Consider the following 22,975-nt stretch of genomic DNA (forward strand, 5'->3'; position numbering starts at 1 on the left):
CGCGGGCTCGCGTGCACGGTTTCCCTAATTATCCCGGGAAAACTTTACCGAGATCTCGGTTATCCGAATTCATCGAAATATTGCAACCGATTGAAAATATTGGAAGACAAAATATATTAACGCTCTTGTGTTATAAAGAAACAATAATGATTTATATGTTATACAGTTGTTTTTAGTGATCCGTCAAATGCAGCGTTAAATATTTTGTCTTTCCAATCATCCAGGTAATACTTTTATAAACTGCGAATCTTCGTGCAAAGATAAATGTTTTCACAAGTATGAGAAATCAGGTTATGTCAAAGTATTTCAAAGGGTCGTCCTCAAGCAGTCGCCCTAAAGTCCCGGATTCGAGCCCCGGTTTAGATGTATCAGATCGGTTGGCTAATTTTCTCCTGCATTATCTTAAACAGTGTCCTTGATTGATCTCATCTGTTCGTAGTTCGGACAACCGAGGCCCCGGTAACCCCTCCGATCGACGAAGCCGTCGGATCAGGGATGATCAGAGTCGGTCCGCGCCGGCTCCACGAGAAGACGGTGGACTTCGTGAACGTCTCCGTGGACCGGCGCGAGTATCAGGATGCATAAACAGCAAAGAAAATGATCGGCTGCTCGGCGGTAGCGGGCCGATGACGCCGGGATAAATAATTCACGGCGGGATCGGCCGGTCCGTCAAAGGTAAAAGCAGAGTAACGGCGGAAGTACTTACCGGAGATGGGATCCGCGCCATCGAGCTTCCTGTCTAAGGAGACGTTCTCGTGAGCGGCTTCCTTGCTCGTCCTTGGACGACATCCAGCGTTCGATTCGCCGGTCCCGATCCCCTCCTGGCTCTTGTGATCGTTCCTCAGATGATCGTTCCTCTCGCTCGACTTCGGGCCGACACCGCCGCCGCCGCCTCCGCCAACCCCGACCTTCGACGACACCTTGCCGACGGTGTTCCCGTTCAGGGTGGCGTTCACGTTCACGTTGCCGTTCCCGTTCGCCGACACGTGATTGTCCGCCTGCCGAAACACGCGAGAACCAATCTCAACTCGCGAAAACATCTCGAGAATCGCGGACAATCGTCGGACGACGTCGCGGAATTTTTAGTCCTTTTATCGTCGAAAAACAGAGTCTTCTGCTGAGAAATTTTCATTGAACCAGTTGGTGTTACAACCAAAATTTTGTTTTACACAACATTACAAAATACCAATATAAATCATACAGAAATTGAAGTGGAATTAAATCTCGCAGGTCTAAACGATTTCATCGGAATAAAATTGAATTTTAACAGAAATGTTTTAGGACAAAATAATCAGTTTTTGGACAGTTTGAGACAAAAAAGTATATTTATCCGAAGATCGTGTATAGCAATGAATCAAAGTACAGTTAATTAATTTGCACCATGTTCTAGTCCCGAATTGTACGAGCGTTTTACAGCAGGTGAAACGAGAGTGGACCCGGCCGAAGTATCGCATCGAAACTTTACACACCTGTCGCCGCAGGTAACACCGCGACGGCAGAAAAATCAAATATTAAGAGAACGGCGGCATTGTAAAGTGCCGCCATCGATTTTCTCGCCCCTTTTTAAGCTCTTCTGGGCTGTAAAATTGGAACAGAAAATTGATTTTATTTCACTCCGCCGCGGGTTATAGCGACCACTGTGTGTGTGTCGAATCTATACACCCGTGCCCGAAGTCAATCGGTCGGACACAGAACAACGCGGCACGATAAAAGCGTGATCAAAGCGCGGCCGAGTTGTTGGAACTCGGACAATATTGCGAATTCGACCAATTTCGACGACGCATTCGCAATTTCCTGTTCTTTAAGGGACCGCGCGCGAACGGATCGATCCTGCCTTCCAGCCTGGGAACACGCTTCTTTCCCGACGCGTGAAACGGTAATCGGAAGTCGTTCATTAGAATCTAATTGCGCTACCATTCGCCGGCCATGTGCGTCCAAGAAAAATCCGCGCTGCTGTTCGAACACCTTCCGGTGCTAAAGACGACTCTATACCGCGGCCATACATCGGGTATGTGAGAAATAAGTGGTTGCGGAGTTATAGCAGCTGAGGGCTGAATGTTAACAGTGCGAATTATAACCTTGCGGTGCAAAAAATCTTTTGCAATAAATCTGCGTGAAATAGATCGTAGGCTTTCCGAGTCCGTTAAAAACAGTCGAATGCATTAATTAAAAAATTATGAGAAATTCGAATAAACTCTGTCTTGCAATTTTTAACCGCAAAAGGTCTATGGCTCGTTGTTCCACGCTGCAAAACTTTGTACTTTGGAAGAACAAACGAGCACCCTGTACGGTATAGAAGGTAAAAGGAGGGCTCGAGCTGGGAGCGTGCGAGCTCGCCCAGCAAAATGGCGAGTTTGGAGAGGCTGTGTCCGAGACGCGTTTGTGTGTCAAGGGGCTAATGATAGGGTTAAATTGGCAGAGGGCGGCGTGCGGGGGGAAAGAAACAGAGCGTGGTGTCCGAGGTAATGGGTGGGAGGGGGAGGGTTGGCAAACGTGTGGTATATATCGGGTAGAGAGCGTAACGAAAGTCGCCCAATAGGAAAATCGAATTTGATTCGGGTGGGCGTCCGCGGGCATGCTTGCAACGAATTAATCGACTCACCGTGGTGGTCATGCAGGTCGAGGAGGACGAGCGGACGACGACGATACGGTTCTGATTGTGATCATTGGAGGCGATCGTGGACACGGCTGCGTGATTGGCGAGCCCATGGGTCTCGTGGCCGTTATTGGACCCGGCATTGGAATTGGTGTTGCCGGTGGTGACGCCGCCGCCGAGGGAAGTCTGCCTGATCACCAGAACGCTGCCAGCCGGCTCCAGCACTACCACTTGCCTCATCGTTGCCGCGCGGCCTGCCCGGTTGCTCTCAGGATTGTCCTGCTACCGTCACCGACGGAGAGATAGAAAGAGAGAGGGAGAGAGGGACGGAGAGAAAGGTAGAGAAAGAGAGAAAAAGAGAGAGAGAGAGAGAGAGCGGCAGGGACACGGGAATCCTCGTTCCTCGGCTGATCCAAGTAACCGACGGGAAATGCGTTCTCCAGCCTCCGGCCCTCGGTTCTTAAAGCTCCAGCGCGATTGCTGCCACCTGCTCCTCCTGTACACACGAACACCAAGACACCCGCCGATATTAAAGCTGTCGTCTTAAAGGATGATCCTACCTCCATCCCATTTCGCGGCGCGCGCGGCCTTCTCTCTCTCTTACGAGCCCCGTGTCACCGGAACGCGTCGCGGCGTGGCTTCTCTCGGAAGGCAAATCGATGGGATTATTTTTTTAGTCGCCCTATTCCTCTCTGCGACTGACTTCCTACCAAACGTCCCGCGCGTTTTCTTTCCACGGTACCCGTTCCACCGAATGATTTCTCCGCCCCTCTTTGACGAGCTGTAAACACGAGAGAGAGAGAGAGAGAGAGAGAGAGAGAGAGTCGACGCGACCCGACGTCCAAAGCCCGGTGAACCGATTCCACGAGGTGGCTGCCGAAGATATTTGCTTTGGCGATTGCGCGCGGCCAAGAAGCCGGCTCGTTAATGTTTGATTTCGCACAGACAGCACGATTGCTCCTTCACAGGAACCCGGGCACCCGTTAAATGCCCGGCCTCGTCAGCCAGCCTCCGGCTTGATTATAACCCGACCGACAAACGGACCGGGTTTACGAGCGATCGGTCCTCGATCCGATCAAGTCGTTCCGAACCGAGTTTGATGAACCATCGAAATCCTCCGTCGACTTGCCAGCGATCTGATAACGGAACGATTAAAGGGAGCCGCGAGCCGAGGCCGCAGAAAAAAAGTCACGGACCGCAGGAATACATTAATGGCGAGTTGTCACGCCGGATTTCGCCCGGTCATGATGGATTGCCGGCAGCGGTAAGAAACGAATGGGCTAGGACCAGTTGAAACCGCTCCAAATAACCTCCGCGGATCCGCGATCCAAGATCGAGAGCACGCGAGGGCGTCCGACATCCAAAAATCAACCCTTGCCGGATTCAATGTTTTTTTTTCATTTCACTCGGATAACGGAGTGCAGATATCAGAGGCTCGGACAAACGAAATTATACCGTGTCTATGCCTGGAATAAGGTCTTTAGACTATCTTGGTAAAATTACTGGGCGATTCAACGATCGTCACGGTACTTACACTACAATTTATCAAGACCGTATACATCAACGTCTATCGCGATGGTATTTCAACACTTAGGTACGTGGCAATTTTTCTCGATCCCTAAATCATCGCTATAATTTTTAGAAAAAAATACACGAAGTAGGTTCAACCTATAGCTACAATTTCCTCTTTGGTTCATTCGCATATCTTGTACGATGAATTAAATTTGTATCGCAACTATGATGTTACATTTCTCGTAGACATAAAATAGCAAAATTAAGACTGCCGAGCCCGCGTTCTGCCGAAGCATGGCAGCAGGTATCGGGACCCTTTCGCCGACCCATGGAAGTCTTTAGGGCAACGGATGGCCCGAGCATGGTCTCGTACGCGGGCTAATTGAAAAATGATCGGTCACGTCTGCGCGGCGTGCCTTGAATGCGGAAATGATCGCGCGATTAAGTACACCCCGGCACCGTCCAAGTGGCTGCGATTCTATTTTTCATGACTGTCATAGCCGCCGCTGGCTTCGCGAGCTTGATTCTAGTTGGCAGCCATTATCGTGCATTCGACTCTCTTGGCAGCCATTATCGTAGATACAGCCAGTAAAACCGAGGCGGAGCTGGTGCCGCCGCGCGGCGCGGGTTCCATCGCGGCCGAGCGAAACCAAGGACTCGGAATTAGTCGGCGAACACAATCGGTTGGAAGAAACGCTGCCAGTTTTCTTTCTATCTGGTCCGCGCGATCCACGGGGGCGACGGGTATTTTCGAAACGGACGCCACAGAAATTTTCAGCTTCGCTCCGGCGGCCACTCGACTCCCCGGGATCGATATTTAATATCGCGGCTCGATTGCTCGGACCATCTCGATTACTTTCTATTGCGCTTTGCTGCGCGACCGAATGAGACACTCGAAGTCAGCGACGGAAACCCGAACGTCGACTCCTCTGCCTTCGACCGCTTCAAAGTCTTCTTTCCGATCAGGGGTAACGCGCTGGATAGCGAACGTGTGGATACATCGCACGACGGAAATGATGTTGATGCCTGACACTCCGCGAGTCGCAGATACGATTTCCCATTGAACAGTTCAGTAGCAACGGCACGTTCCAATCGTGCTGCAGCGATAAACCCTCGACAACGTGGTCGCGACATTTCTATTGGAACTATTACAATGCAACAATAATAAACTAATAAACTAGGTAGAAATTTCTGTCTAATAATACATGGATGTTCCGTGTCTTTTAACATTTTGATTTGAAATTTTAATTACCACTTCCGTCGCCACTGCGCGGAGCCGACAGCCGATATTTCTTAATCAACGTTTAATAAATCCAACACCGATCGCTGCGACCGAAGCTGCAGTCCCAGCAGACCGACACCGGTGCAACAGCAGAGCAAGGAACGTCCCAACGCAGATTAATTCAATCAATGCAGATCCGCGCAATCTGTTTTTGGTAATCGCGTTCGTTCAGCAAGACAAGTTTATTTGATCGTTGTCAACACGGCTCGGTGCCCTACATTTCCAGATTCATCGATCGACGAGCGTCCCCTAACCTGTTAACCCAAGGAGTCGAATCAACTCCTCGTTCGCTGAATAAAAAGGAGGCGCCCGCCGGAGCGTGAAGTCGATTATTCATTTTTCACCGCGCTGTCTACGTTAATACGAACAATGCCTCGTTCCCAGCTGTCTTCCTGTCGTTATCGAATTAATCCGATCGAGACCTCGTCGAGAAACCATCCAGCGAATCTCGTTCGAGTCGCGAGAACCATGGATCGCTTCAAAACGCGGAACGTGAATTCATCTTAGAAAATGATTCACAGTTTTGCGTTCCAACGAGGGGACGGAAATAAATATTCTCGCAATTAAGAGCGCTAGTGCGATTCCTTGGAAATAAATTGGATGTGAAAATCGAGGTCGGAGAAATTAATCAATAACGCCACGTATTAATTGTTATTCGAGTCAGAAAAAACTTTTTATTCAGATGGATTTTTATTCGAATAAAGTCTCGCTCGACGATATCGAATAAAATTCCGTTCGACAATTCTTTTTTCTTATGCGGCACGCGGACGAAATTTCACCCAACTCCGCTGCAAAACTATTATACAAAATCTAAAATACCTCTTCCACGCGAGAACGGAGTTCGAGAATTTTTCTGCGGATATCATCGGGGAAAGCGTTGAACAGTTTCCGTCGTGATGCGAAGAAAAAAAAAATTTGGTTACAGAGGACTAACGTCTTTGGAAATCGCGGCGGAACTTCCGGTTCGCGCCACTCCGCTAGGTTTGGGCCCGATAATTCACAAAGGGGTTGCCATCGTACTCGGAATCCCCGTGCCACCGAGTCGTCGAGACTTCACCGCGGAGACAGTCGGTCTTCCTTTGAGCGGAACAAACCTAATTTCCGGAGCGCGAGTCGCGTACGCGGGGAATCGATACGCGCCGAAATATTCTCGAGCAACGGCGTGCACGCGCTCTCTCGTTCATCGACGCGGCCGTGAATCTAATGAGAATTAATTGCAGGAGTTTAATCGCGCCGGCCGGAGATTGCAGGATGAATGAAACAACGCCGAGGGCTCGGCCTTCCTCCGCGGCGCGAAATTTCCCTTCTCGCTCGAAACTCCATAACGACCGGACACTCGACAGAAGAGACTTGTCCGCTCGTAATTTCGTCATTATCCGCGCCGCACGCTGCACCGTAATGTTCGTTTCTGAGAGAAAATTCAATAGCTCTCCGTTCTATGATAAAGACGCGAGGCTGGGTGGATTTTTTTTATTTATATTGAACGCAATCTCGGTGTGGCATTATTATAAATATAGTCGTATATTTATACACAATTTATTGATTTATCGCGGATTTTCAGTAGTGGGACTTTTATGCGAACTATTCGAAAAATGAAACTTTAATTGATGCTCTCTGAAACTTTCGTCTCTTCGACGGTGCTGACAAGTTAAATGCCGCAGATTTTGTGAAATAACTTCGAAGATCGCAATATATTTATTAAAATATCGTGTGTTATATACCTCCGTACTGTTTTGTTTAAAAGCTTGTTTAAGTAATCGGAGAACGGCTGGAACTTGGTTACTTAAAAACATTACAAAATGTCGAAAGTTTCGCTACAATTAGACAACCCTTGTCGCGCAGCCTGTCTCCCCTACCCGAGCCCATCCCTCTGTCTATCTTGCCCGCACTTCAAACTTTGGAATTCACCTTGGAGACAGTTACCCTCTTGCCCTCCACTTTGAAAGCGGAGACCTAATTCCGGCGCGCACAGTTCAACCCTCGTAAAGCACCGCGACCTCGCTGCGGACACCTCGGAAACTTTCAATATTCCGCCGGTATCGTTTCTTAATTAAATATTGCTTAGGGAACCCCGTGCGCCCTCCGTGACCCCGCAAGACTCATTCACCGCGCGGTGGGTTTCTTCGAAAAGTAAAAGCCGGCCCTCTCCACGCCCGCGAGGAAACGCCCCGCCATTTTCGGCAGGATGGACCACCAAAGGAAGTTTTAATTGAAGCGCGCGGTTAAACCCCCCGTCGGCCTTATGAATTCTTTCGGCGAAGCGATGTCGGTCATGATTTTACAGAAATCTCCGGATTTTTCTGTCCCCTCAAAAATTGCGCCGCCGCGAGGAACGCTTGATTCATTTTTATTGGATTAGTTTCGCGAGAGTGCTCGCGAAGTTACTGTGTGCCGGCGCGAAGGAAATATAAGCGCGATGGATCCTCGGTTACTTGAACTAATCAGTAGAACGGTTCGCCAAGTCTACGGAAAATTTATTCTGGTTTAAATTTCTCTTAAAGGTCCGCTTATATATTTAATAAGTAGAGTGAGTATTAAATGTCTACTTAAAAATCTATATACCTTGAACTTCTATTAAAAATATATCACAATGAAAAGTTCTACTTGATAACCAACTCAGATTTCTATCAAAGAGTTTATCACAATTTAGATCACCCTACTCTTGTAACATATTTCCCTCATCACCGTGACAAAGGGTATCGACCCGAAAAAAAAAATTACGTAAACAACAATAATAATAATAGCACGATATATTACGGGGAATAGGGTAAGGTATTCGACGGGATGGCGCGCTCCGTGGTCCGGTCGTCCCGATCGCTGATTAACGAAAGCAATGATTGATTAGGTTGCAATGTCTGGCCGACAAAGGCGGTTCTATCGAGCAGAAGCGGCACGTGGCCGACAAAGGAACACACAATCTGTGTGGGAATTTCGTCATGGTTTCTCGATCATTCAACCATCACCCACGCCCTTCCGGTCTGTTACGCTCCCCGGTCCCTCGTTCCTTCACCCCCTCCCCCCACCCTCCGCATCTCTCGCACGGCACGAAACTATATATCCTCGCTCGCTTTAACTTCGCGCGATTCACCTTGGAACCCGGACGACCTCCCTTTGAGACACGCTGACCCAGTTCTCTGCTCCCCATGAATCGAGAAATTCGAGGCATGAATTTTGGAAAAAGGCGGCTACGATCGCTTGTAACCATTTTACGAGGCACTTCCCGCGGTCTCGCTACGAGTTTCGAATAACACACGGGATTGCGAAGAGGCGATCCCGTTTTTGTCTTCGCCTTCGTTTTTCCTTGCGGGGCGTGCTCCGCCGACAAACAAACCGACGGGAACCCGTTCGCTGCTACGCGAACGCGCTGGGAGCGTTCAATTAAAATCGCTCCGGAAATAACTATCGGCGGCCAGCTTCCGTACGGAAGGTAATGAACGCTTCTGATACTCCGGGGAACGTGAAATTAGTGTGCATTGGACTCGGCGAAAGAGCGAGGTAGCCGGAACACTTTCGATACACTAACGAGTGCGAAACAATCCGCTTACTGCTCGCTAACCATTTGCGGCTCTTAGATAGTTGCACTAATAGTTGCCTCGTTTTGCTGAGTTACCTCTTTGTGTAGTTTTATTAGATTAATAATAGTGTCACGATTAACCCTCTATACTTCGTTTGCAATTAGAGCCACCCTGCGGACGCGCCCTATCAATGGGCGAGTCTGTCTACGTATGTATGCGTCACCCGCCCCACTCCTTCCGTAACTTATTCTCTTGTGAACACTGGCCGCACCAACTGTATTGCCAGAACACTTTCCCCACCCAGAAGAGTATAAAATACCGTCCACTTGGAGCACGGAACTAACAGAGTACCAATTTCCCAGCACGAGAGAGCGTCAGGTATCCAGCTACACTTCGAAGAACAATTATGTCACTATCCCGTGTTGCGTGGATGACAGTCAATGACTGCCAAAGCTGGCAGGGGCTGAAGGGGTAGCAAATCCGGCCGCTGACAAATCCGCGCATCGGCGCGCGCTCGATCGACTCCGACGAGCGTTCACCAACGTTCACGTTAAATTCTGATGACGCGGACGGGCGCCTTAAACGGACACGGTTTCCGGCCAGTCATCCGGAAGCTCTAATTAGCCGCGTTGCGCAACACTGTTCACGATTCTGCTAAACAAGATATACTTTCGCACGCAAATACCGCGCGCTACACGGAGAGAGGGCCGCGCGAGGCCGGTCGCGCGGCGTTGCGCGCGCCCACACGTACGCCTCGTGTGTGCGTGGATCAATTCCACGTGTCGCGTGTCGGTTGACATAACAGCTGACGGAGGAGTACGGCCGAATCGAGGGGGGCCACGTTCGACAAACCTGGGGAGATCATTTTCACGAGGCTCTCGCGCGACTCGATCGCTTTCGACTCTTTCGACGACAATGTGTTCCCGGCGACTTTATCCGACGTATGGCTCCTACAAGGGTGAAGAATAATATCGATATTGTTTTGCCTTGTTCCGAAATAGCAAGACAAGAAAATGAAAGTGATTTCAGTGAGAGATAGATTCTATAAAATATGAATTTCAGTAATACAAGGTAATATGAGACTTATGAGAAGACGTTTTCATCGAGAAGATTATTGATACTTTATCAAGGACAAGGCAATATTTCAACGGATATCGTGTTGTGTTGTACCGTGGAAACCCTAATCCGTGGGAAACAGCAAAAGGAGGGTCGAGAAAGAAAGAGAGAGAGACGGAGCGGGAAATATGGACGACAGTCGAACTGGGACTCCGTCGAGGCAGAAAGCAGGAAAGCTTATTTTTCAACATGGAAAACAAGTGAACTCCCACGCGTGCACCCGAAATCGCCGGAAAAGTGCGTTTCTTCTGCTTTCGGTCGGGATGCACAGCGTTCGGGCTTTATACTCCTTCCATTATTTGTTTATTCCACCTTCGAGAGACGGCGACCCAGTTTCCCCTCCGGTCGACGTGTGCACGTACCAACGCAAACAGCCGGCCGGCGGCGGCGGGCGGACCAGAATTTTCCGCGAAAGGGACCCTCTCGTGGCGGATGCATTTTCGAAAAGAATCCCGCTCCCTGTCCGCGCCGGAATATCTATGCACAACCGCCGCCAACGAGCCACGAATTCCACCGTGGATCGGCTGGTTTTCGAACCGGCGACGGCGCGCGGCGGCGGCGGCAGCGGCGAGAATCCGCCGGCCCTCGAACATAATTCGCATTTAAATCGACCGACTCGGGAATTCCGTAGCTCCGCAACCCACTAACTCCTTTTATTCTTCCGTCCTTGCTTTATTTTCTGCTGCCGCACGGCCGTGCCACGCCTTGCAATAATTATTATTAGACCGCCGATCTTTATGCATTTATGGCAACTTTTAGAACGCGAGCTGACGTCCGCGGTGACCGATACCAACTCTACCGACATCTCCCAATCGTCGGCTGAACCGCAGATCTTGAAATGTGTGCGCATTTATTGCAATTTTTTTAATGCGAAATAGCGTGGATTTATAATTAGGGTTAAACTGTGGATCTTCTTCTTTCTAGCCGTAAATGTATTTTTATTATTGCAACGATTGTAAAACTTGAAATGCGTCATTTCGCCTTCGAAGTAGGCCCTCACATTTCAGCGCTAATAATATAAAATTTGCAAGATGCATTGCACAATAATTTAAAATGCGAAGAATATTTGTGAGTGGTGGAAAATGTTAAAATCGAGGACCAAATTGGTAGCACGAGATTGTTCAACGGCAGAGAATTTATGCGCGGGCGTTAGGCAGAAGTTGCAACAGCGTCGCCGTGGCCGGGCCGGTTTTTGCGGTGTTTTAGCATTTTCGTGGAAACACGACGGAAGAGCGAAGCGTTTTCAGCCGCCGCAAAACTTGTTTGCTTTAAGTTCCGTGCTCTCTCGCCACGCGCGTTTCAGTTTGCCCGGCATTAATATCCTGCGGAAACGCGCACACAACATCGCGACTATCTCCGACGCTGCCCCGTTGCCCCGAAAAGACTATTACCCCGAAAAGGTAACAACTTCCTGAGTTTATCGCCGGGCGGCGTAGTCGGAACTCGATTTCCTGGCCGGCCGCTTTTTTTCCCGCTCCGCAAAAAACCCGTGTGTGTGTTTTTTTTCCTTCGCGCGCCGTGGTCTCCCGGCGGAAAAAAAACCGCGAACACGTTGCCCGGCGTCACACCAACCGTGACACATTTGGCTCCAGGGCTGGGAGAACGACCTTAGGAGTCTCCTTGAAAGCAACGAAGAAATTCGAGCACGGCACGGGGGGGGACGCGGTGGTGAAACGCGATCGTCGGTTCCACGGGAAAATCGAGGCTCGACCGGAGTCGATGTGATTTCTGGGCGATTTGACTTTGAGGATATTTCTGTGCTGCAATTCTGGGTCACCTTGTATATTCTCGGATTTTTAGGCGACGGCGAAATGTTGGAGAGAACATTGCTAAATTCGTGTAACGCCCCCTGCCTATTTGTCGCTGTCGCGAACGGACCCGCGACACGGTTCAAATATTATTTATTAACACGTTGTTGCATTTCGTAATTCCGTCAGTTACGAATTTTCTGTCATCGAATTATTCTACCAAAAATCACATGACGATAAACTTGTTAAAAAATCGCTGTAAATATTTCTTAAAATTTTGAAATCGCAATTATTTCGAATGGATCGATTACTTTAAAATAGCAGCGTCGAAAGTCCGAAATGAATTATTTCAATCAGCTATTTTTTGTTTGTAAATTCAGAAAATCTGCGGGTGCGACATCGATCGCGATTAATACGTCAGCGACGAATATTTTCGGCGTTGCAATTGTAAACGCAAGAACAGTCGCGGAACACCTTGGACATAACTCAGAAGCGAGAGGAGCGATGCGGATTAACATGTTCCTTATTTTCAGGGGTCACTGTATATTTTCCCTCATACATAATTGCACGCCTCACCGCACTCGTAAAACTCCCTCCAACGAAATTCACGAAGTGTCGGGAGAGGGGTGGGGGGGGATGAAAAAGGGACGAGAACAGGCATTATTAATTTCGAAACAAAAATTTATCGCCCCGCTTCATTTCACGAAGCGTCGCGGTTGTAACGACCCTACCACGCTGAATGAGGGAAAAATATTAACCCCGTTGCCCTCCATTAACTACTTGCACATTCATGATGTGCTTTACAAGTCGCCTTATCAGCTACAACAATGCTACGCTCTCTCATTCCCGCTGTACTATTTTTATCGTAAATGGGTGTCGAACGAAGCGTGCGCGGTATTAACTCTTTCGCGCTCGGACCTTGCAACGTATCATCGACACATTCTACACTGTCCTATCTTTCTCTTCCAAAACAATTCTGAGAACATCGGACTTGTCTTTATTCCCGGACAATAAGTCCGTTGCGGTCGCCGCGTATCGATGCTCCAATAATTTTCGAAGCGGTTTCTCGCGCCTTCGCCGAAATCTCGACCGTCGCGGAAGAAAACCGATTTCCACGGCGAAGTGTTTAGCGATCTTTTCGATAAAATCGCGGACAAAAAAATGTGCGCGAGAGAGGATCGACGCTCTCGGGGCGTCGAGTTTGCCGATGCACTCGTGCACCGCACCCTCCAAGGGCGGCAAACAGAATCCCCTTTTTCAAAGTCGGCGATAACTTCCGCGAGCTGTACTTTCAAGAGCAAGGTGAGACCGTCTGCTCTCGCGGAGATGGGGAACGGCGGTGCCGAGAAAGCCGTGGAAGTTCGGTGTCGTCAACAAGTACCCGGGAATTGTGTCTCGCGGACAGCAGTTAGGGAAATTGATCGACCGAGCACCAAGCCAAAATAGCCACGGTCCCGGATAAAATGATAGGACGCGCGCGAGCGCCGTCTTTAATTACGCAGAAATAGCCCAGGCGTTTTTATTTCCGCGACGCGAAAGAAAGGAATTTCACCCCGGAATCAGGTCGCGTTCTTTAACTCTACAAAATTTATACGTATAATTAGGGTGAAAAGGAAAATTACGAAGTTAACTTTGCAGTACTGTAACTCTGCAAGAAAAAATGCTAGCGACTTGATTCAGCTCTTAAATTAAAGGGGAAGCTCCAAACTTTACAATGCCGTAAACCGCTTGATTAGAAAAAATTTTTCCAGCCCCATAGAGGTCGTTAAACTTAGTACTTTTTCTCTATCACGGGCATGTCCTCAGATCCAGTCTTGGGGACGCATTATAAATTAGAGCAGCATATCCTACAGCAAAAACTTTGCGTTTAATTTAAAAAATATATCTTGATTTTATCATAGCTTTTCACGGTTAAAACATTGACTGACCAAAATTAAAGGGTACGACTCGATTCCAGGTCAAAATCCATCCTCTCGACTCCCGGCATTTGTGCTTTATTTCCCGGAAATAAAAGAAGTCTCCGAGCTATTTCCGAATACTTGAAGATAGCGCACGGCAGCGTACCAACTTGTCCAGAAGCGTGCGCCGAAAAATTCCGAATCGGGTGGACCGCGTTTGCGCGGAAACCGCCGTAGCCCGGGAATTTTCCGAGGACAAACGAATCCGCGTCGACGACGGGGCCGTTATAAATATCCGCGGGAGGGCGCTATTAAAGTTGAAAAGCCCGCGAACCGTCGCGCGGATAAATATTTATAATCTTCGAGGGCGCGCATCGATTTTCCACGGGCGCACAGTACTTGACCGCCGCGGATCATTCATAACGCGGTTAGCGCCCGCACTGGAAAGGCTTTAGCCTTTATTTCGACGTAGTATTTAAACATGAACGCCCCTCGGAATAGTCCCTCATTCATGTTACACGGGGTTTTCCGATGCCGCTCCCCCCTCCCCGGGGAAAAGGGAAACGTCGGTGAATGGAAACGGGTGGCCGCGCAACGGGGCCTCTAATGAGCAAAATTGAAAACCTCGTATCTACTCGAAACTACGCGTACGATGCGCTAAAACACCTAAACAATCATCTACAGCAACAGAATGTTCAACAAATTTAGCAGAAGATTAACTTCAAGTAAATTCGCTGCGAGCAACGAAGCTTAACATATTCTTGAAATGACCTTGGTATAATCTTGACATACCCTTGGCATAATCTTGACATAATCTAACATAACGTAACTTTCACATAACCTTGATATAATCATTACATAACAACATAACTTGACTCAACCCTGTCACCTGACCAAATCGTTTCTGATACAAGTCGATGGATCTCTGTATTTCCTTTGACAGATTGTTAAGACGTTTTCCGCGAAAATTGATCGGCGTGGAAGTTAAACTACTCGATTATCGCGGACGATAGCTCGAGCAGAAACAAAGAAAATTTGCAGGGCTTTGGTTCCAAGGAAATCGAGTTTGACACCTCTGTGCATGGCCGTCCGTTTCCCCTTCTCGCAGACGCTAATGCCGGCCGAACTTTGAAACTCGATTTCCTCGGCGACTAAGCCTCGGATGGACAAATTGTATTCCACGCTTTTCGTTCGGTTTCCCGCGACCAGTCGTTCTTGCGGCTATCGTCGCGAATAACGCGCGTTACAGGAGAAAATTTCGAGACAAATGGAACAGCGGGAATATCGGAAGAATTTAACGGCACTGTTACATTATTTCGAGCTTGCGCGTAGGTTTTATTCACCTACTGCTTTTTAGAATTGCAAAAAGATCCGCGGTTACACTAGAATAGCCTGAATTATTCGACATAAATTTAACATAAAGATAAGATAAATTTACAAGGTTAAAAACTGTTCATCATGAATTCTCTCTATTTTTCCGCAACGTTTCAGCTTTAAAGTAAAAAAGAGACCATCGCTTTATCCGAGTTCTTTGATTTTGACACGGTTTCATTGCTTGACTCCACTGTGCGACGGCTCTATTTATCTGCATTTTATTAATCCAAAGAATTTCACGCGTATATAAATAGATAAATGAATTTTCCTTAGTCCAATTCCCTCTTCATTTTCCTGTGCCCCCGTTGCCCTAAGTTTCCATTGTCCTTGATCTTCGTTCTCCAAAGTCCCCGATATTCTCACTCCTCATTTCTCCGAGTCCCCATTTCCCTGAGTCCCTATTTCCCTAATTTCCGCCTAAAAGCAGTAACTCGCGATCGATGCTGGCGGCGGCTGGCCGGGGCCGTGCTTGCCCCGGGCGAGGAAGTCATTTTCGAAAATTGATACTCCCCGTTGATCCTTGTTTATAGCGGGCGCTTTTCATGGCTTCTTATTCCATCGTGGAAGCGCCGCGTCGGGCCGGCAAGCCGCAGACGAATGCGCTCGCAGCTGGCTCGTATTGTCCGAGCAGACACACAGGTGATAGTAAAAAGCCGCGCGGCCTCGTTCGCACGGGTCGGAAACGCGAAGACGAAACGTTCCGAACCGCCGCGCGGCTGGCCGAACCACGGCCGCTCAATGCGATCCCCGTTTCGTATAAGAAACATTTATGCACCTGGCCACATATTGCCGGCGGATCAACGGGAGTTGTTCTTGGCAAAACAACAGAGAGACTCCCGCCTCTCGATCCGCTTTTTCGTAAACAGTCGCCGTGGCAGACTTTTTAACGCTTTTACCGGGCGCGCGGAGGAATCCGACGTTTTGCAATTCTTTTTCGCATTCGATCGCGGTCGATTCGTTCGCGTAGACGCGAATGGGGACGGCCGCTCGCTTTTACCATTTACCATTTATTTAGTGAAACAGATAAGTTGACGTGCGTCGAGCTGACATTAAAGCTTTTCAAACACCGTTCACTGTGATCCGTTCAATCCAAGGCGAGTCATATACGAGACAATTTATTGTACGAATCAATAAATTGACGTGTCTGGCACTTTGATCAAGCAACTGTTCTATTATCCGAACATTTGCGTCATGGCTAGACCCTTAACAAGTTGTATAAAATCCCGTTGGATTAAACCAAGGTAATTCGTTTAAGAAGGAAAACTGACACTGTACAAAACAATTTATTTAACAGAGGGAACACCAATCTTGGAACACCAAAATTGACCAATCGCGATTTCTGTAAGCAAGTACGTATGCACTCGGCCCACAATCGCGACAAACTCGATGCAATTTGTTTAACAGAGGGAACATTGACAGATTACAGTGCTGTAAGTCCGCTGTATCCGCGGCGCAGCGATGAATTTTCGCGACCGGAATGGCAGTGAAAAAGCAAAGAAGAGAACCCCGACACGATTTGCACAGCAGAACGTGGTAAAGCTAGCGACGCTAATTGCCGCACGCATGAGGGGTTTATGTTTGACAAAGACCAAAAAAGAAAAAAGCGCGCGCGCGCGCGCTCAAAACGCGCGGAAAACGTTCCAGTGCTTTTTCGGTAGAACGAGACATTTTTTTTCGGTCATCTCCGACAGCGGCGTCCGCCTTAGCCCGCCGAGCAATAACGTCCGCCATTGTCTGGCCGCGCGAGATTTCCCCGGACAGGCCGATAAATCCGCAAACTTAGCGCGCGCGCGCGGTCTTTTGTAATATTTTTGAAAGCGAATCTTCCCGCCGTAATACCATTTGCCGTTTCCGTCGCCGCCGGAAAACCCTCGACGGAGGAATTCCATTCATCTTTGAATTTCTAATCCCGTAATTGAGTCCGCCGGCGAAATCATTTAACGCATCCGTGGGGGCGACGGGGCGAGCGGCGACGGGGAACGTTAATTGGCCATTTGCAAAATTGCTGGGCTGGCACGCGGGATCGCGTTAAGGGTGAAAATTGCGCGGAGGGGTCGCGATTACGTAGAATGGAAAAAACATGAATGACCGCGGCCCCGTTCGGCTGCGTTTAACCACACGCGAAAATAGATCGGGGAGCCCTACGGCGGCCGATCATTTTCTCTGAACTACCCGTTACCGTTGCCACGCGAAAATCGTTCACACGCGAGCCCCCGAATTTCGCTTTTTCCGCCCGCCAATGAAAATCCTCGCGTTCCAGCCACCGCGAAACCGGAGAGCGACGTTCGTGGATTTCACACATTTACGATAAAAACGTGTGGCTGTCGACTGTTACAATAGACCAATAAAAACTATTAACAAACGTCAAAGTTACGATTTATTAAAATTATTAAGGGAAGAATTTATTTTGCATAAAGACTCGCTATGTAGCCTTTAGTAAGGTAAAGCAGCCTAATGGGAGGTATTTGCATACGTTTAGCGTTTCCTTTGCCACGAAGAAGCGGAATTTTCCTGCCTCTATTTTCCAGCAGATCATAAACGCATACATATTTTATCTTCTAAACGAGTGCCTGCTTTCCGTCAAAGTAGTTTAATCGGAAGTTGTGATTTTAAAGAAAAACGTGTCGCGCGTTAGGCACCTTTGCCCTATTCAGAGGTGTCTTTCGAGCGACGAGAAAGGAGAACGGTCAGGTGGTGCGCGAGGCGAGAACGTCGCAGGTAACCCGACACTCGCCTTTTCAAAAGCTGCGTTAACGATATTACCCGGGAACAGTTTTATCGCTTGTTTATCCGGCGCCGTCTTCCGCGAAAAGAATGCATCAATTTCTCCAGTGAAAACAAACCGAGGAGAACCCGAGGAACTCGTTTTGCCGGAATGAAGATTTACGCGATCCATGGATCCGAGGGGAAACTTTCTGCAATTCATTAAGGGGCAGCAGCGTCGGGAAGCCTAACTGGAGTCCGACAGTTTTTCAACTGTGAGAAATTGGCCGGGGAGATGCGATTTTTACGAAGAAGGTCAAGAGACTCGACTCTAGTTTTATAATTCAACTCGCGATATGGTAGAATTGTGCCGCGTCGTTCAACATTGTTTTTTAAAAATACTGGAAATAGTTGAAGAAATAATTGAAGAAGAATAGTTGAAGATTTCTCTATAAAGAATGACATATAATTCAGAGAAATAATACTTGCAAATATTTTTATTTTTTTATTGAACATATATTTACTCGGTTGCTTGGCATCGAGGTAGGTAGAAGCGAAGTAACTAAAAAATCGAGGAACTAAAAAATAAAACGAGCTGATTGTTTCTAACGCAGCATACAATGTTTGCTGGCACGTGCAACGCCACTCATTGCACGAATCAATAAAGGTATAATCTAGACCCGCGATTAAACAACCGCTCTACCTATCAGAGTGCTCGCGTTCGTCCAACTGGTACGGATAACCGAAGTGGAGGTCAGAAACGTAACCAGCGGTGCTCGTAGATCATACAGCAAAGAGCAATATAAAGAAATTTCAAGTCGAACGTGTTCGAGGGACCCCGGCGGCAATGTCGGATAAGAGAAAAACGCGATTAAACTTCCGAGATAACATTTATCTCACGTGACGCTTAGTCATTTTCAGCTCGTGCTCCGCGATTTCTTCGAGTTTCAGAAAACGCCTTTCTACGCGCGCTGATTCTCAATCTCCGCGAGGGGCGGACAAGGTCGATCCTACGCGCCGCCAACGGGGAATCTATAGTGCGAAGAAAAGCCAGAAAAACGCGACAAGAGGAGTTTCGGAAACGTGTCCGAGGCGTTCCGAGGCGTTAGAAAAGCCCGTGCTAGCTTTCTCGAAGCCCGATTCCCCGCCCCTTTAATTATCTTTGTTTCAGCACCACGTGATTAGCAACGCAAGCTGCCCCCGGCATTGATCCAACGCGGCATGCACCGGGGGAAGGATTTTCGACGGTAGCATCTGGCCGGAGCACGGCGCAAAGAGGTGCCTGGCGGCGGGAAAAAATGCCAGCACGAAGACTTAGCCCCGTCCATTGGTCGACGAGTATAGCTGGCGGTGTCGGTCGGGCCGACGATAAAGATAATTCCGGATAAAATCGTAGCGAAACGTGTGGTCGTCCCGGACGACCAACGCGCCAGGGGGGAAAAAAAGGGTCTCGGTTCTTTGAGCCACTCCATCCGGTTTGTACCTTTTGTCGCGACAATCAATATTTTTTTTAGCTCTCCACGGTTCTTTCTGGGCCGGTCTACGGAACGCATAAAATTCCGAGGTAAAACGACCGGACGTGTTTTGTTTCTCGCTTTTCTCGTTTTCTCTGTTGTTTCTCCTTTTTCTTTTTTTTCTTTTTTTTTCGACGGGTTCCATTACGGGTGTCCGAGCGGTCACCGCGGCGATGCGATGAAACCGGGGCACGAGGAGGCTGCGAAAAACTTATTAATATTGCGAAGGTGCTCTATTCTCACCGGGGAACCGTGCGGCGCTGGCTGGTGCCGGTCGCCGCGATACCGGATTTATCGATTCAACCGGGTCTAATCCCGACGATGATTGAAGTGAGCCTGAGCGTGAAACTTTGTGTCTTTACCTAGCGCCACACAACAGGTATCCCCCTCCCCTACGCCGTATGTGTGAATGCACCGACAGTTCTATTATTATCGTTGCACGTGCCGCTCCATCGGCAGATAACCGCCTGCACGCGTTCGATACCCGGCCCCCATGCATAATGGACCGGGCACCGGCGCCCGTATTCGTTCGACGTTTTCAAACGCACTTCATTTACGCGGCGCGGATCCAGCGTACGGCGTTCTAACGCGAGCGTAGCTGCGGCCAGAGACGCCCGGACGGGGGCTCAACAAGTCCAAAGAAGTCGGGTCTGTGTCTACTTTTACTTGCGCCCGCGCCGCTGCCAAGAAATCTTTGCACGCGACCGCGATTATTAGCGAGAAAAAAACTGCGATTGCGCGGACTTGGACGCGAATTTTAAACAATGCCCATTGTAGAACGCAAAAGAACGCAGCTTCTCTTTTACCTCTCTCTCTCTCTCTCTGTATTTCTCTCTCATTCTTGCTCTCTCTTTCTCTGTCTTTCTCGCTCTCGCCCACTCTCTCCGCCCTTCTCACTCTCCGTCGGTCTCTTGTCTCGAGGCAGCTCGTCCAATAAGCTTTTGTGCTCGCTTATCAGCTTGTTCCGGTGGCTCGGCAGTTTTGGAATTTCTACAGCCAATTTCTACCGAAAGAAAATTCCAATAACGCCTGCCAGAGGATGCTAGGAGGACGCTCGAGGACTGCTGTTTTTCAGAAGAATCTCGCGATAGAGGGGCCAGAGAGAGAGAGAGAGAGAGAGAGAGAGAGAGAGAGAGAGAGAGCTGGCGTGACTGAAGCGCATTGTGAGAGGAATTGCACAAGCTAATATATCACCGAGGAATGTTGATTCCAAGAACGAAATCGCGGCCCACCCTCGGTACAAGCTTCCGGGCAGTACCGAGGCTGCGTTTTCGGCGTGGCATGGGGGAGGGCCGTGTTCTTATGGAACGCGGCCAAAATGGTGAATTTGATCGCGTCTCGCTGCGAATTAACCGGGAGGAAAGTAGGTATAATAAACGCCGAAGGCTCTCGCTTTTGTTCGGGGGCGTCCCTTCGGTGTCGGGGCGGCGCATTAAGCGCAAAAGGGTTTCCTTAAACAGAAGCTTACGACTTGGCTTCTAAGTTCCGCGGGATCGACCCGGGTGTTCGCCGCGTCCGTTTCGTCTTTTAATAGCCCCCGGGGGGGTTAGTCGAAGTGAAAATTTCAGCCACCGCCGAATATCGATTATCGTTTCCGATGGACGGCGCGCGATAAGATGAACGATAAAACACGCCGCTCCCGATCGGAGCTTCGGAGCGCGAGAAAATAGGAAGAGAAAGAACGCGCGGGCGAAGCGAGGGTGGCGGAGACCCGGGAGGCACGATTTAACCGTGACAATTCGATGCACGAAGGAAGCCGTAAAAGGTGGCTCTGCTCGGTGTCGGTTACGACAGAACTACAAGTGGCAGGAAACGCACACAGGCGCGCGCTTCTCGTTCTTGATAACAGCTGATTACGACCAAGCCCGGACACTACGCCTCCGAGCCAGAGCGAATCACGTTGCCTGAACACGTTCGCCTCGCGCTACCCAATTATTATTACACACGTTTCCCGCCAAAAACCGCGCTACCCGACCGCCAATCGTTACGTTACGCCGACCTACCCTCAACCGAGCCTGCTCCACGACACCCACCAACGCGAGCTAACCAGATTTCCTCTCCCACGGCTAACCATTTGGGCACAATGCAGATAACCGCCGCAATTTATTCGCAAAGCTTGGACATGCTTTGCGGGCTCGCAAGAATCGCTAGCGAGCGAACAACGATGCTCTAGCCTCCTACACAGATTCGGCGAACGGCGGTATCTCTGAATTAAATTGTCCAAGAAGAACTTATGTCCTTTGTTTCATAGACTTCCGAACTTTTCTCGAACCACACCATTAGGTCAGCCGACCGATCCGTGCATCACGCGCAATTGGTAAAACCGCCGATGCGACCGCGTTACCATTGCCAACGGGACAAACGTCTTTATCTAGCGAAGTCTTCTGCTACTTGCACCACGAGATGAAATTGCGGTTCCGCACCAGAATAGTTCCGAAACGGGTCTAGATAGCTCGAGGCACGAGGATCGCCTGGGTCTTTCCAATTCCGCGCGACGCATCTTCAGGAACTCCCGAGTTAAGAGTCCATTAATTAATCCAGCGTACCAAAGGAGATCCGACGTCGTTATTTCGTTCGAACGGTCGAACTAATTTGCGCCGCGGCTGGAAACTTGAGACAATAGAGGATCGCACGGCTTCGCGCGAACACGCGTCGTGGAAGAACTGCACACACGGTAGCCAAGCTAGATCGAGCAATCTCTGTACGAGGATGATCAAAGCGTAGCAGCACGTTACCAGCGCCCGGAGGTATCTCACTGGCAGGTACACCTTGGGGACCGAGCGGCGAACACCATGCCCGAGCAAGCACGGCAGATAAGGGATGAAGAAGAGCACGAAGGCGGGTAATTTCGGGGCTGTTTCGCGGGCAGGTCCAGGGGCGGGTGCACGTGTCCGGGTCGAGTAGCTATAGACTCTCTATACCCTGGCGCGACAGTGGCACGGGTTTACGGTACGCACTAAAAATAGCGGTACCCATAAAACAGCACCGTTCGAGAATCGCCACGAGACCTCGAGGACGTGGCGTACATCCGCGGTGGGTAACCTAAACATTGCTAAGCCCGGCGACAGCCGTTTCCGTGTGCTGATAAACAGCGGAATAGAGGAAAGAACGAGAAAACGAAGGCTCGCGGACGGAGGTGAAATTATCAAAGCGGCTGATTAGATTGGGAAAGCGTGTCGCGTCGATGGGAAACGTTTCTACGGGCTGACATAGTCTACCTTTGATGGGGCAGGGTGCATGAGGACAGGCGGACAGAGCCCGCGAACACCTAGGCACGGGCTGTTAATTGGCGAGCGTTAATCGCGAACGGACGGACGACGTCTCATACGCAAAATACTCACGATATCCGTGGCCCGAGTGACAGAAGGCTCGTCGTAACCCGTGTCGAGATGGCTCATCTTCGGACGGTTGTTTACGCGACGGCGACACTCGGTTCGACGCGGGTTCACCACTTTACCACCGGCCCATGCTCGTGCATTACTCTCGTCCGCGGTTCTCTCGGTCTACCCGTTGATTTTCACGCATAAAATCGTATGATCACGCGTGCCTGCGCTCGCGGTCGATCCTTGGAATCCATGACAGGTACGAGCACGGGTATGGCCGTGGTTCGCATGCGCCGAACCACAAGTTATCACGCTCTGCCACCGAAGAGACAGGCGGCTAATACGTATAGCCGTGGAACTACTTCGTTCGAATGAAAATTTCGAAGCTACCCTG

The 22,975-nt window shown here is 49.3% G+C and overlaps 1 protein-coding gene across 4 annotated transcripts in view; it reads right to left on the bottom strand.

Moving 5' to 3' along the window:
• Positions 1-22,832, bottom strand: part of Camta (Calmodulin-binding transcription activator) — a 62,411-nt gene extending 39,579 nt beyond the window's left edge. For all 4 annotated transcript variants that reach the window (XM_078196816.1, XM_078196814.1, XM_078196813.1 and 1 more), the window contains exons 1-3: positions 22,600-22,832; positions 2,603-3,092; positions 707-998 (exon numbers count right to left, since the gene is read on the bottom strand). In XM_078196816.1, coding sequence (XP_078052942.1) covers positions 707-998; positions 2,603-2,836 — 526 coding nt within the window. In that variant the 5' untranslated portion in view covers positions 2,837-3,092; positions 22,600-22,832. The remainder of the gene's footprint in view (positions 1-706; positions 999-2,602; positions 3,093-22,599) is intronic.
• Between the last annotated feature and the right edge of the window lie 143 nt (positions 22,833-22,975).

This window comes from Augochlora pura, chromosome 3 (genome assembly GCF_028453695.1).
Source record: "Augochlora pura isolate Apur16 chromosome 3, APUR_v2.2.1, whole genome shotgun sequence".
Classification (NCBI taxonomy): Eukaryota; Metazoa; Arthropoda; class Insecta; order Hymenoptera; family Halictidae; genus Augochlora; species Augochlora pura.